Source organism: Pteropus alecto, unplaced genomic scaffold, assembly GCF_000325575.1.
Source record: "Pteropus alecto unplaced genomic scaffold, ASM32557v1 scaffold94, whole genome shotgun sequence".
Taxonomy (NCBI): Eukaryota; Metazoa; Chordata; class Mammalia; order Chiroptera; family Pteropodidae; genus Pteropus; species Pteropus alecto.
In genome coordinates, this window is record NW_006437736.1 from 29,860 (window position 1) to 41,601 (window position 11,742).

Consider the following 11,742-nt stretch of genomic DNA (forward strand, 5'->3'; position numbering starts at 1 on the left):
CACTACCAGGCTAATAACTCTCCCCACTGCACCAGTTCCAGGAGGCTCCCTGGTATCCAGCTCACCTGAGACCTCCTGGAGGCCCCTCCCATCTCATTCTGAACCACGTGATTCTGCAACTTATCTCATGCTTTCGGTTAATCATTGTGCCTGGTTTTGAGCACCCAATTGCCTTCTTCCTTGCATTTTTCTCTGCCGATGCTACCACATACTTTAAAGAGAGGGAACACGTCTTTTATACAAGAGTCCTGGAGAAATGTATCAGAGTAAACGTCTAGTCCGCAAGTCGGTTAGCCTCTGGTTCCTTTACTCCTCACCTGTGAACAAGGGTGTGAGCATGTGTACATGTGAATGTATTTGTGGGGGGCTTATGAAACCTCCCCCACCCAGAGAGTACCCCTACCCCTTTCCTATGACCCCTTCCCCAATTCTGTCTTGCAGGAGATGAATGCCCTATAGTCATTCCATCCAGGATTTCAATCCCAGCCCTCACCTTCTTGTGACTTTGGGTGGGTCATCTGACCTGAGCCCCTACCTTCCTTACCTATAAAAATGGGGGCTAATAATACCTATTTCTCAGGGTTGTTGGATTAACTGGATATAAAACACTTAACATCCTCTCTGGATGCAAAAGGTGCTCAATAAATAGGAGGAATTATTAGGGTCTCTCTCAGCCCTACCAGGATATACACCAAACATTCATTCAGCATTGTCCGTGTCCGTTCGCATGCTAAGGCCAGGAAGAGAACCATGAATAGGATGTTACCCTCAAGGACATACGGGTCAGCACAGGAAGGTGGGAGTGATTAGTAGGACAGAATATTAGTCATAGTAATAGCACATGTATGCAGTGCTTACTGCGATGGGCTGTTCTCATTGCTCTGTGTGAATCCATGAGGTGGGTACCAGATTATCCCCATGTCACTGATGAGGAAAACAAGGCACCTACCCACAGCCAGGGAGCAGGAGATCTGGAAGCCTCCAGGGGCTGTGCTTTGAACCCTGTCCCCTGCTGCATCTCTGCATGGAGCAAGGGGACATGGCCCAGGAATTCATAGAGGGGCTGTCAGCCCTGGGTGGAGGTGCCTCTCAGACCCAGGACTGCCCGCTCCCCGTCTCCTGTTCTGTGTGCTCTCTCTCAGGTACTCATCACCATGCTTGTCATAGTCTGTCTGTCCCTATTAGGCCGATTCCCCTCTGAGGGTCTGTCTTCATCTTCCATGGTCCTGGTACAAGGCCTGTCCCTGAGGGTGTGTTGGATTAATGGCTAGGACAGACTGTGCATGTGTGTGTGTCTTGGGCGTGGTAGGTGGGGGACCTGGGCCAAGGCAGTGGGAATAGAGGTAGAAATTCACAGGCCTTGGTGCTGACCGGCTGTGGGCAAGGGAGGTGGAGTCTAGGAGAATTCACTGCCAGGTCTGGGCACAGGTGACTCCTGGATAGTGGCTGTGCATACTGAGACCAGGAACCTGGACTGAGGAGCAGGCAGTGGACACAAGGATCTTAGTCCAACGAGCTGCTGGAGGCCCAGATTCGAGAGTCCCCAGCTCAACACAGTGGTTCAAGCCACTGGAATAGGTGGCATCGTCCAGAGAGAGTGGGCCCACCTAGAAGCTGGTGACTCTGGAGGAGTCAGCAAGGTCGACTGAGTACTGAGTTGCAAGGACTCGAGCACTGGAAAAGCATATCAGCTGGGCCCCGCTCACAGCCCTGAAGGCATCACCGTGTGATGAAGGGTGAAACAAAGCCATCAAGGATTCGGGTACCCTTAGTATACCACGTTCCACCCCCTAATAGGTTAATATGGTAAAAATTTTGGTGCTCAAAATTATAAAGCTTCAGTTGACCTGAAAACTTCATCTCCTCCCAAATGACTCATCCGCTGCGAGTTAACGGGTGACAAAGCTCTGGGTGACTTCGGTAGGAGTGACGGCTTATATTGATTGCTGAGCTTCACCTGACGTGACATCGCACCCGCCCTGTGTGCATGGCAGGGCTGAGCTTGCTCCAATTTTTCAGAGGAGATGGCTGAGGCTCTAACTGGAAGGGTCTGGAAGGCAGACCTTTCTGGGGCCTCGTGCAGAGCTGATTCCATGGTGTGTGGGGTGGGGGCCTCTTTGGGCTACAATCCCTCGAGGGAATGGCCACATTCCAGTGCAGCTGGTTAGAAAAGGCTGGGAAACACGGAGGGGGTGCTCGGCAAATATTTGCCCGGTGGACAAAAATTTCATCAGCCTCGCGCAGGTGTTGCAAGTTCCTGCCTGGAACTCCTGTGGTGGATGTGACCAACACAGGTGACACTGGCGGAGGCTGGGCCCCTGCACCCAGTGGTTAATTATTCTGAGAACTCAGGCCTGCTAGAGGCAGGGCGGAGCTCGGGGCGGCCCTGGATTATTCTCAGCCAGCTCCTGCAAAGTTAAACCCAAGTTCTGAGCATCCTAGTAAGGCAGCCTCAACTTCCTTTTTCCCACCTCTGGGCAGGTCTCCTCTGAACCTGTGCAGAACCATTGAGAACCTTCCCAGGAAGAAAAAAAAAGCATCAGCTTGGATCAGCCTGGGTTCCTCGCTGAGCGGGGTGGACTCGGGTGGGGAAAGGGAGCCCAACCAAACTCCCTTGCTTAAATCCTGTGGTGGGTGTGACCAACACAGGCGACACTGACCCATGGCTCAAGGTGTCTCGTGGTGGGGCTGAGGGGAGACACATGGCCATCTTCCATGAGCTTGTCACATGTGTTTTCAAACCCTGCATTTTCAAACACTCCATTCTCCCCTGGATCCCCAAATCTGGAAAACCACTGCAGGTTAGACCCACGAGCGAGGCTCCTACCCTGAGAATTCCGACTCCTCCTCTCTTGAGCTAGCTGTGTGCCCTTAGGCAAATCACTCAACCTCTCTGAGCTCACTTGTAAAATAGATTTTTCACATTACTCCCTTCTCTCTGGAAATATGACACAATGGGCCTGTTTTTTCTCCCTGATTGGGAAGGTTTTCCCAGGCAAACACATAATTTTCATATTCATTGCTCTCTCTCACCCAATGCTGGAAGTACAGGAGGCACTCAACATGCTAAATTAGTAAAAGTCCTTTAAAAAATAACAACAACAACACATGCCGTTTACTGTGATGGGCACCAAGCTAAACAGTGTCTATGGATTTTCATTTAATCCCCATATTGCTCAAGGAAGGTGCTATCACTCCCATTTTAAATATGAAGAAACTGAGACTCAGAGAGGCTCAGCAGTGTGTCCAAGGCCAGGTAGCCTTGCATGGGGTAGCTGAGATCACAAACTCACATGTGTTTGTAGACAAACCCCTCTCCTTGAAGAATCAAGAGCGTTCCTGGGAGAGGAAACAAGGCTTGTCTGACACCGGCATGAAAGGAAGGTTTCTCAGCTGCTAAACTTAGTCTTTGGAGGAAGAGAGTCCTCCAAGGTTAGGATCTCTGTCTACACTGTTCCCGAGGGCTGTGGTCAGCTGTGTTATTTGCTTCTACAGCAGTGGCTCTCAACTGGGGTTGATATTTGCCCCACAGGGGACATTTGCCCCACAGGGGTCATACCTAGAGATCTTTTTGGTTGTTACAACTGAGTGGGTCCACTGGCATCTAGTGGGTAGAGGCCAGGGATGCTGCAAAACATCCTACAGTGCACGGGACAGCCCCCCAACCAAGGACTGTTTGGCCCAAATGTCATAGGGCTGGAGCTGAGAAACCCTGAGCCAGAAAAGCAGGACTCTGCAATGGGCTCTTGCTTGGTGCTTGTCTGAAATCCCTTCTTCTGAAGTCCATATTATTCCTGTTTACAGACGAGGAAGCTGAGGCTCAGAGAGGTTGGGACTTCAGAGCTCTTATCAGGAAACCAGGATGCTGTCCTGTTGGCTGCCCCCGCCACGGTGGACCTGGGAGACGACTCAGCATCATTGGAGGAAATGTGATGGGGGTTGTAGGTGGAAAGAAGAATAAATTCAGAGTGAGAAAATCTGGATCTGGTCCCAGCTCTGTCATAAATCCACTGTGCGACCTTGGGAAAGTTATTGTCCCTCTGTTTTTTTTCCTTCTAGGGTTCCCCCCAATACTGGCCGGACTGGCTCTTTGCTGAGAGATGCCTTGGGGGCTTGAAGATGAGGAGGGGTGACCCAGGTTCTGACATGGGGCATTTGGGGCCTTCTCAGGCACCTCTATCTACCTCTGCACAGAAGACAAAGCCAGAGGGAGGAGAACAGAGCCCTCCTCTTGGGAAGCCTGGGGGAAGAGGTTTTCCTTGAGCAAAAAGGATGGAATTCCTGGGCCTGCCCACCCCTTGGGAGGTCTGGAGGCTAGCCTCCAAGTGTAGACTCCCAGAGTCTAAAATTAGATTCTCCTCCAATTCAGCTAAACTCAGCCCTCCTGCAGTACACCCCGATGGGCTGGGACAGGCCTCCCCAGTGTGCCACAGCCTCCTATAAAGTTTTGGACCCATCTCTGTCTGGAAATGAGATGTACTGCTTCCCCGCTGGGGCCTTTGGGTGAGACTCCAGACATAGCACGGCAAGATTCACCTTAATTGGCCCAGAAGCCAGAAGGGAGACCCCAGCATTATGGGGTGGAGGTCGGTTTGCTGGGGGCATTGCAGTTACAGGAATGAAAGGGCTCGGGGTCCCAGCACTGCTCAGAGGCAAGGACAGGATCCCTAAGACCCTCAGGCTCCACAGAACCCCCTTTTATGGGTGTGCTGGAACCCCTGGCTCTTCAGGAAACTGAGGCAGCCCTGTAAGAAGAAGCACGAGGCAGCCCTGTAAGAAGAAGCATTTAGCACTTGGCTATTTTATTTTCTCACCAGTAAAACAGAAGGGAGGTGGGGCCCACCTCAGCACCGCTTCCCCAGTGCCCACTGCCACCTTCTCTCCTGCCTCCCCTGGGAGCCTATGAGTCAACGGAACTCCTGGCCTCTGCGATGTCACCCCGTGTGCCACCCCGTGAGTTGGAGGAAGAAATGCTCTCCTAGTCGAAGCAGCCTCAGAACAACCAGGCTGGGCACAGCTGGTAGCCGGATGTCACCTGAGTTTCCGGTCATGTCCTACTCAGCCTCAGCGGGTCTTGCCCCGGCCCTCAGAGATGATTTCCTCAGGCTGGGCACGCATGTACCACTCCACCCAGGAACCATCATAGATGGCCACATCGGGCTTGTCGCAGAGGTAGGCCCCCAGTGCCACATGGCAGGCTGTGACGCCGGAGCCACAGGTGGCCACCAGGGGCTGGGACAGGTCCACCTTCTTGTCCTGGAACAGGCGGCGGATCTCCTCGGGGCTCTTCTCCAGGCCCTCCTCAGTCAGGAAGTCCGTGAAAGGGATGTTCACAGTGCTGGGGATGTGGCCAGGTTCGATGCCTGCAGCAGGAAGGAGCAAATACAAGGCAGGTATGAGTGGCCCCGTGGTACCGACAGCCTCCCATGCAGCTAGGGCGCTAAACCCTCCACATGCACCATCTCACATGGTCCTCACAAGAAGAAACCCAGGTGCGATTTACAGGCGTTCCCATTTTACAGACGGAGATGCTGAAGTTCAATATTGCCCAAGGTCGTGCGTCTAGCAAACTGCTGGCTGGGATTTGAACCCAAGACTCAGAGTCCACCAGAGCCACACCCTGCCCCAGGTTTCCTGAGGACCAACTACACGCCCTGGGGCAACAAAGATAAATAAGACTTCTGCCTCACTAGGACAGGTAGCACTTACAGTCAAGGAGTTTTGATCTGGCAGAGGAGACAGGCAATACAGCATAATTACAAGTATAATGAATGTTATCAGAAGGCTCTACTACAGGGGGGCACATCATAAAAGATAACAGCTGACATTACTAAGCACTCGCTTTGTGCCCAGCACTGTTCTGAGCTCCTCGGCTGCATTTTCTCCTTTAATCTTTCCCAAAACTCTATGGGAAAAAAATCACTACCCTCCCTTTTGTACAGATGAGGAGACTGAGGCACACAGACTAACTTGTCCAACTTAGCAGGGGCAGAGAGGCCCCAGGGCCTGTGTGCTAACATCAGGCAGCACTGCCTGGGGGCGGGGGGGATGCTGTGATGCCGGAGCCACATGTGGCCACCGGGGAAGCTTCTCTGAGAAGGCCCCGAAGGGTGAGTAGAATGCAGCCAGGCAGAGGCGCCTGGGCCGTGGGCGCTGCGAGCATCCCAGGCAGACGGGCTCCTAGGAGGCAGGGAATAGCATGGTGCTTAGAGGGGTTAAAGGTCATCGTGGCATAAGCCTAGACAGTGGGGAGGGAGGCCCAAGGGGAAACCCAGGGGGATGGGAACACTTTAGCAGGCCTGGATTAAGACTCAGAGCTCTGACATGACTGTGAGGGGAAATGAGACTTCCGGTTTCCAAAGATCACTTTGATTGAAGCACCGAGAACCTGGGCGAGGTCAGGAGGAGGGTCATTTCTTCATCCACAACTCCGCAGACCTCCCCAGGGCTCCCAACATGTGTTTCGTTTTCACCACCCCCTACTAGGCAGGTGTTCCTAATGGTCCCATTTTCACACTGAGGACTGAGAAGTGCAACAAAATAAACTCTCACAGGCAATGACTCAAATCTCAGCCATTCCGACTTTAGGGTGGCTTCTGCCTCCGTTTCCTACTGCAGTGGAGTGACACGATACGGGACTTCATGTATAGACAGACAGCACTCAGAGTCCACAGCGAGACTGGAATGTGACACGGATTCCCACTTAACAGATGCAGAAACTGGACTCAGCCAGAGACATTACATAGAGACCATCCCAGAGCAAGGAAGCAGAGTGAGCTCTCAACACAGGTTGGTTACTGTCAGAGTAGGGCTGTCCCCATTTCTGAACCCCACCTAGCAAAGCAGGCTTCCTCTCCCTGCCGGACCAAAGTGGCAAATTATAGGCACGCTTGGCCAGCTCTTGGGCTGTGGAGTGGGAACGATGAGAACAGTGATGTCCTATCACTGTATTGGTTTGGATCCAGCTTTTACACAAGCTTCGTCCACCTTGACAACAAGCTTGCCAGGTGTATCTCCTTATCTCCCATGCCATGATGAGCAAGCAGACCGGGGTAAGTAAAGAACCTCCATAAAGAGCCATAACCAGAGAAGCACACATTAATTACACCACTTCCTACTTCTCGAGTGCATTGCACACTTGCTTCCGTTTGACATTTGACCCTCATCATATCCCTTCAGTTCTGTGTTCTGCTCCCACTTTACACATGCAGAAGCTCTGGTTCAGAGATCAGACGACCTGCCAGACCTGCTGGACGTCACAAAGCCAGCGCAACCTGGGGCAGGGATGTGAACCCAGGTCTGGCTCCTGCTCACTGTCCTATGTTGCTCCACTCCCTTGTCCCCACCCCTCCATGCCCTGGGGGCTGAGCGGAAGGACCCAACAAGTTTAAGGTGGCATCCTTATTCGGCTGAACTGTATGAAATTGCCACATATGTAGGTTCAAAAATGGTTGGATATCAGCAGTTTCCCACCTGGGTTGAGACAAGGCCTTCTGCCTGGGGCTGGATGGTTGGATATCAGCAGTTTCCCACGGTTTGGCATAAAGTAACATTACTCTGCAGGGTTTATTGTGGCAGGGACCATCCACATTTACCAAACCTGTCTGAGGCATCGGTTCTGTGTGAGCTACTGGGTTAGCTTCAAGACGCACAGGGCGCAAGGGCGTCCTTGCCCTAAGGCCATCCAAAACAGTGCTAGGACAGGGTGGGCCCAAGCTGCTCTGCCAGCACAGAGAAACTCTAACCCCAATGTGGGGGCATGTGGGTGCCATTCGGGGAGAGCGTCCCAGGGGAAGTGGCAAGTTCCTTATATCCTCTCTGAAGCAGGCACAAGAGAAATGTCTGAGGAATTCTTGGCTGCTCATTGACATTACATGAATTCAACTCTTGGCTGGGCTGTCTCCTGACACCCAGGGCAAGGTCACCATTCTAAGGCTCCATTTCCTCTTCTGTGAGGTGACAGCAACCACCCTGAGGGATCATTAAAAAAGCTCATACCAGGTGGCCACTGACTCACCTACGTTGTGGGGACCGCTCCCCACCTCACAAGGGGCTTCCCCGCAGACTCCTTGCCTGTGGAATCCAGCCCCAGGCAGAAGGCCTTGTCTCAACCCAGGCCAGCAAACATCCTCTATTGAGTTGCTGCCCCAAAGTGGGGCAGCAACCTCTATTACTGCCCCCTCTCTCCTGCCCTCTGCCAGCCTTGGCCCCATGAGGGCCCTCCCTTCACTCCCTGCCTCAGAGTCCTCCTGCCCTCCTCTCAGGGACTCACTCCATCACCCTCAGGGATGATGCAGACCTGATCAGGCCCCACCCCTTTGACGCTTCTCCCAAACTGGGCCTGCCCCCCACCCCTCCTATCTGCAGTGACCCCTACACCCATAGGATTTGGGGTTCTCATACTTACATAGGGCACCCTGTGTTCTCAATGAATTTGGAGGCAGTCACCGCCCCAAGCACGGGTGAGGGGCTTGGCGGGGGGGTGGCATGGGATGAGGCGGCAAGTATTATTGCTCCCACTTTAGGAATAAAGCCAGTGGGGCTCAGAGACTGAGGCTACTAGAAACCAAATCTCGTCCTTTAAAACCATACGGCGTCCTTTAAAGGCCAGGGATGTGCCCAGGGTGCTTCTGACCCCGCGCCCCAGGGGACCTCCCAGCCCCTTCGCCCAGCGCAGTTACCATCTCGGGGCTCAGGCTCGGTGCCCCGGAATCGGCCAGCGGCTCGGGCGTCCACCACCTGGAAGCGCCGGGACTCGAGGTTCTCCTTCATGTCCTCGTACGTCTTGACGAAGGCGGGGTCCAGCGTGGCGCGGAACTCGGTAGGCACTGGGCGGCTCTTGCCGGAGCTCAGCGGCAGGCCCTGGCGTAGCCAGTTGCGGAGGCCGCCGTCAAGCAGCGACACTGTACGGTGGCCAAAGGCGCGAAACATCCACCAGACACGTGGCGCCGCGTAGAGGCCCTGGTCACTGGCGTCGTAGATCACAACGTGGGTGGCGGCGCCCACGCCCAGGTGGCCAACGTACTCGGAGAAGTGCGACGCGCTGGGTAGCATGTGGTCATAGGGCGATGTGCGGTCGCTGCACTGGTCGATGTCAAAGAAGGCGGCGCCGGGGATGTGGCGCTCTTCGAACTCGCGGCGCGCGTCGCGGCCCAGTTTGGGCAGGTACCAAGAGGCGTCCAGCAGCTGCAGGGGCTGCCCCGCGCGCGGGGCCCGCAGCGCCTCCACCACCCACTGCGCCGACACCAGCGCGCGGAAGAGCTGCTGCCGGGCCATGGCGGCGGCGGAGACGCTGGGGCTGCAGGCCTGGGCGACAAGGAGGATGTTAGGAAGGAATCAAGAAGAGGCCCGCCCGGGAAGGGGGCGGAGGGGGGGATGGAGGAGGGAGGGTTGGGAAACGCCCAAGCCGCGGAGGCTGGGGCTGGAACAGGGGCTGGGGCAGGGCGGGCGCGGGAGGTGGAGCGGGAGGAGGGCAGAGTCCAGGGAACGCAGAAAACTAGCGCTGGCGAACCCGGTGCCCACTTCGGTCACTGGGATCTCCCCTCCTTCCCCCGCCAGGATAGATACCCAGCAGAGAGCGACCAAATGACCATGAACCCCGGAGAGGGCCCGGCAGGCCCCTCACCGCGGCTTGCTGGTAGCGGGGTGGGGGAGGAGGAGGGAGTGGCACTGAGCAGGGGAAGGCTCCGCTGGCACTTTAAGGCAAGTAGGGGCAAAAGCCTTAGCCCGTTCCTGAAATGCACCCAGCTTCCCTTGCAAGACAAGGAAGGTTCCTGGAGGAACTCATTCATCAAATATTTACATGAGCAGCACAATAGGAAGAGTAGCTGGAATTTACTGGGTTTTTGCTGTGTACCATTTAATCCTCACAATACCTTAAAACAGGGCAGGACACTGACAAGGAGTAGGCTCTAGATTATTAGTTGAGTGAGTGCCCTGAAGGGGTTTGGTATTCTGACTGTCTCACTGACACTCTGAGCCACGGAGGCTCATAGAGGTGCCCTAACTCGACCCAAGTCAACAGTCGAGGGGTGTTGGGACACCAGAATCCAGACTTCTCACTGACACGTGCGCTGCGCAGGCCCTGGGATCCAGCAAGGTCAGATTTTGCCCCTTGAGCCTGAGCTTTCCCTCTGGACCTTCTTGAGGCAATAGCAACAGTGACTTAGTGCCTCACTCCTTCCCTCTGCTCCCCTGGGGGCTGAGAGTGCTCTCATCAACCAGCCCATCGTGACATGTCAGCCCATAACCTTCCATGTGCTGAGCCCCTGTGCAAGCAGCCCCTAGTCTGTTAGGTGCCATTGTGCAGGTTGGAGAAAGGTGCTCCTTCTGCCAGGCAGAGGCAAAGCCCACCCCAGGACACACGGCTGGGTGAGTGGAGTGTGAGCTGCAGATCAGCCCCCATCTTACCCCCTCAGCTGTGCACCCCATTCTCTGTGCAGGGCACAACCATCCACACCAGGCAGTCCTGCCACCAAGGGGAAGGCATGGGTAGAGAACAAGCATTGCGGGGAGGGAGCCGTGGGCCAGGCCACAAGCTAAGCACCACAGCCTTCAGTAGTGGGTCATAGAGGTGGTCGGAGGCAGCCTCAGGATTTGAAGCCGGATTTCAGCTTCTGAGACTGAATTTCTTCCCCAGCCCCAGGTCAGTGATGACCAGGGCCTAAAGAGTCCACAGTGTGCTACCTTGTTCAGCCCCTCTTACACTCTCATGGCTGGCTAGCTGACTTTGCCCACATGGTCAGGCCCTGTGCTGAACACTGAGAAAATCTTGACTTTCCCAAGCCCTAAAGGCAAAGACAGGCCATAGGCCTACCTGAGGAACAATGGAATTGAGGAAAATCTGGAGTTCAGTGTGTGCACAGAGGGGCCATTGGCTCAGCCTGGGGTGGAAAGCCATCCTGGAGGAGGAGGAAATCTGAACTGATTTGACCTTTTCAGGGGCCCAGGAAACTGAAGCTTGATTTTCAGAATGAAGAGGCTGCCAGGGGGGCTTTGGCTAGACGATGTTGAAGGATGCTGCTGGCCCCTTCCTGAAGAACTCATTTGTGAACCACAACGACAGCCCCTGCTCCCTACCATCATGAGACTCCTTGACTGATTCTTACCCAAGGAATATGAGGGTGAAAGTGGCATGTGTCTCTTGTGGTCCAGGGCTTGTAAGAAAACCTTTCTCCTTCCCTTCCCTTTCCTTTTGTCCCCTCCCCTCCCCCACCAAGGATCCATTTATAGTAAAAAGAACTCTAGTTTGGGACTTAGACACCCGCCTTCTCCTTCAAATCCCAGTCTGAGGCTTCATGAGTGATGTGAGGGTGGACATGTTAGGCCCCCGGACCCATTTCCGTTTCTTATAATGTGGCTTCCAAGCCTCACCTTGTTAGCAAAGGTTAAATAATGAATGTCGAGGGCTATCACGATACACTGTATACGACTGGTTTTAATAATCATTAAAAACGGCTTAATAATAATCCCATTATTTCTTCAAAGTTCCTCTCATAGATGGTCATTGAACCGTCAGCGAATTTCAGGACTGGGTGGGGCGTCAGAGGTCTTAGGTCATCCTGCTCCGCCCTCTCTGCTGGATTGGCAGGTTCTCACAAAGGACTTGGGGCAGAGGAGGGTCTGGGAGAGCAGGCTCTGGGAGTCATTGAAACTGCTGGGGTCAGACCCTGTGTGCTTGGCAGGCCTGGACCAGCACATAGTTGGGAGTGCTCTGGGAGTGAAGGACTTCTGGACATACAG

The 11,742-nt window shown here is 54.3% G+C and overlaps 1 protein-coding gene across 2 annotated transcripts in view; it reads right to left on the minus strand.

Annotated features, from left to right (window-relative positions):
- Positions 1-4,771: 4,771 nt before the first annotated feature.
- The window catches only part of MPST (mercaptopyruvate sulfurtransferase), an 8,159-nt gene continuing 1,188 nt past the window's right edge, over positions 4,772-11,742 (minus strand). For both annotated transcript variants that reach the window (XM_015591430.2, XM_006914477.3), the window contains exons 2-3: positions 8,682-9,306; positions 4,772-5,363 (exon numbers count right to left, since the gene is read on the minus strand). In XM_015591430.2, the coding sequence (XP_015446916.1) occupies positions 5,065-5,363; positions 8,682-9,276 (894 nt within the window). In that variant the 5' untranslated portion in view covers positions 9,277-9,306 and the 3' untranslated portion in view covers positions 4,772-5,064. The remainder of the gene's footprint in view (positions 5,364-8,681; positions 9,307-11,742) is intronic.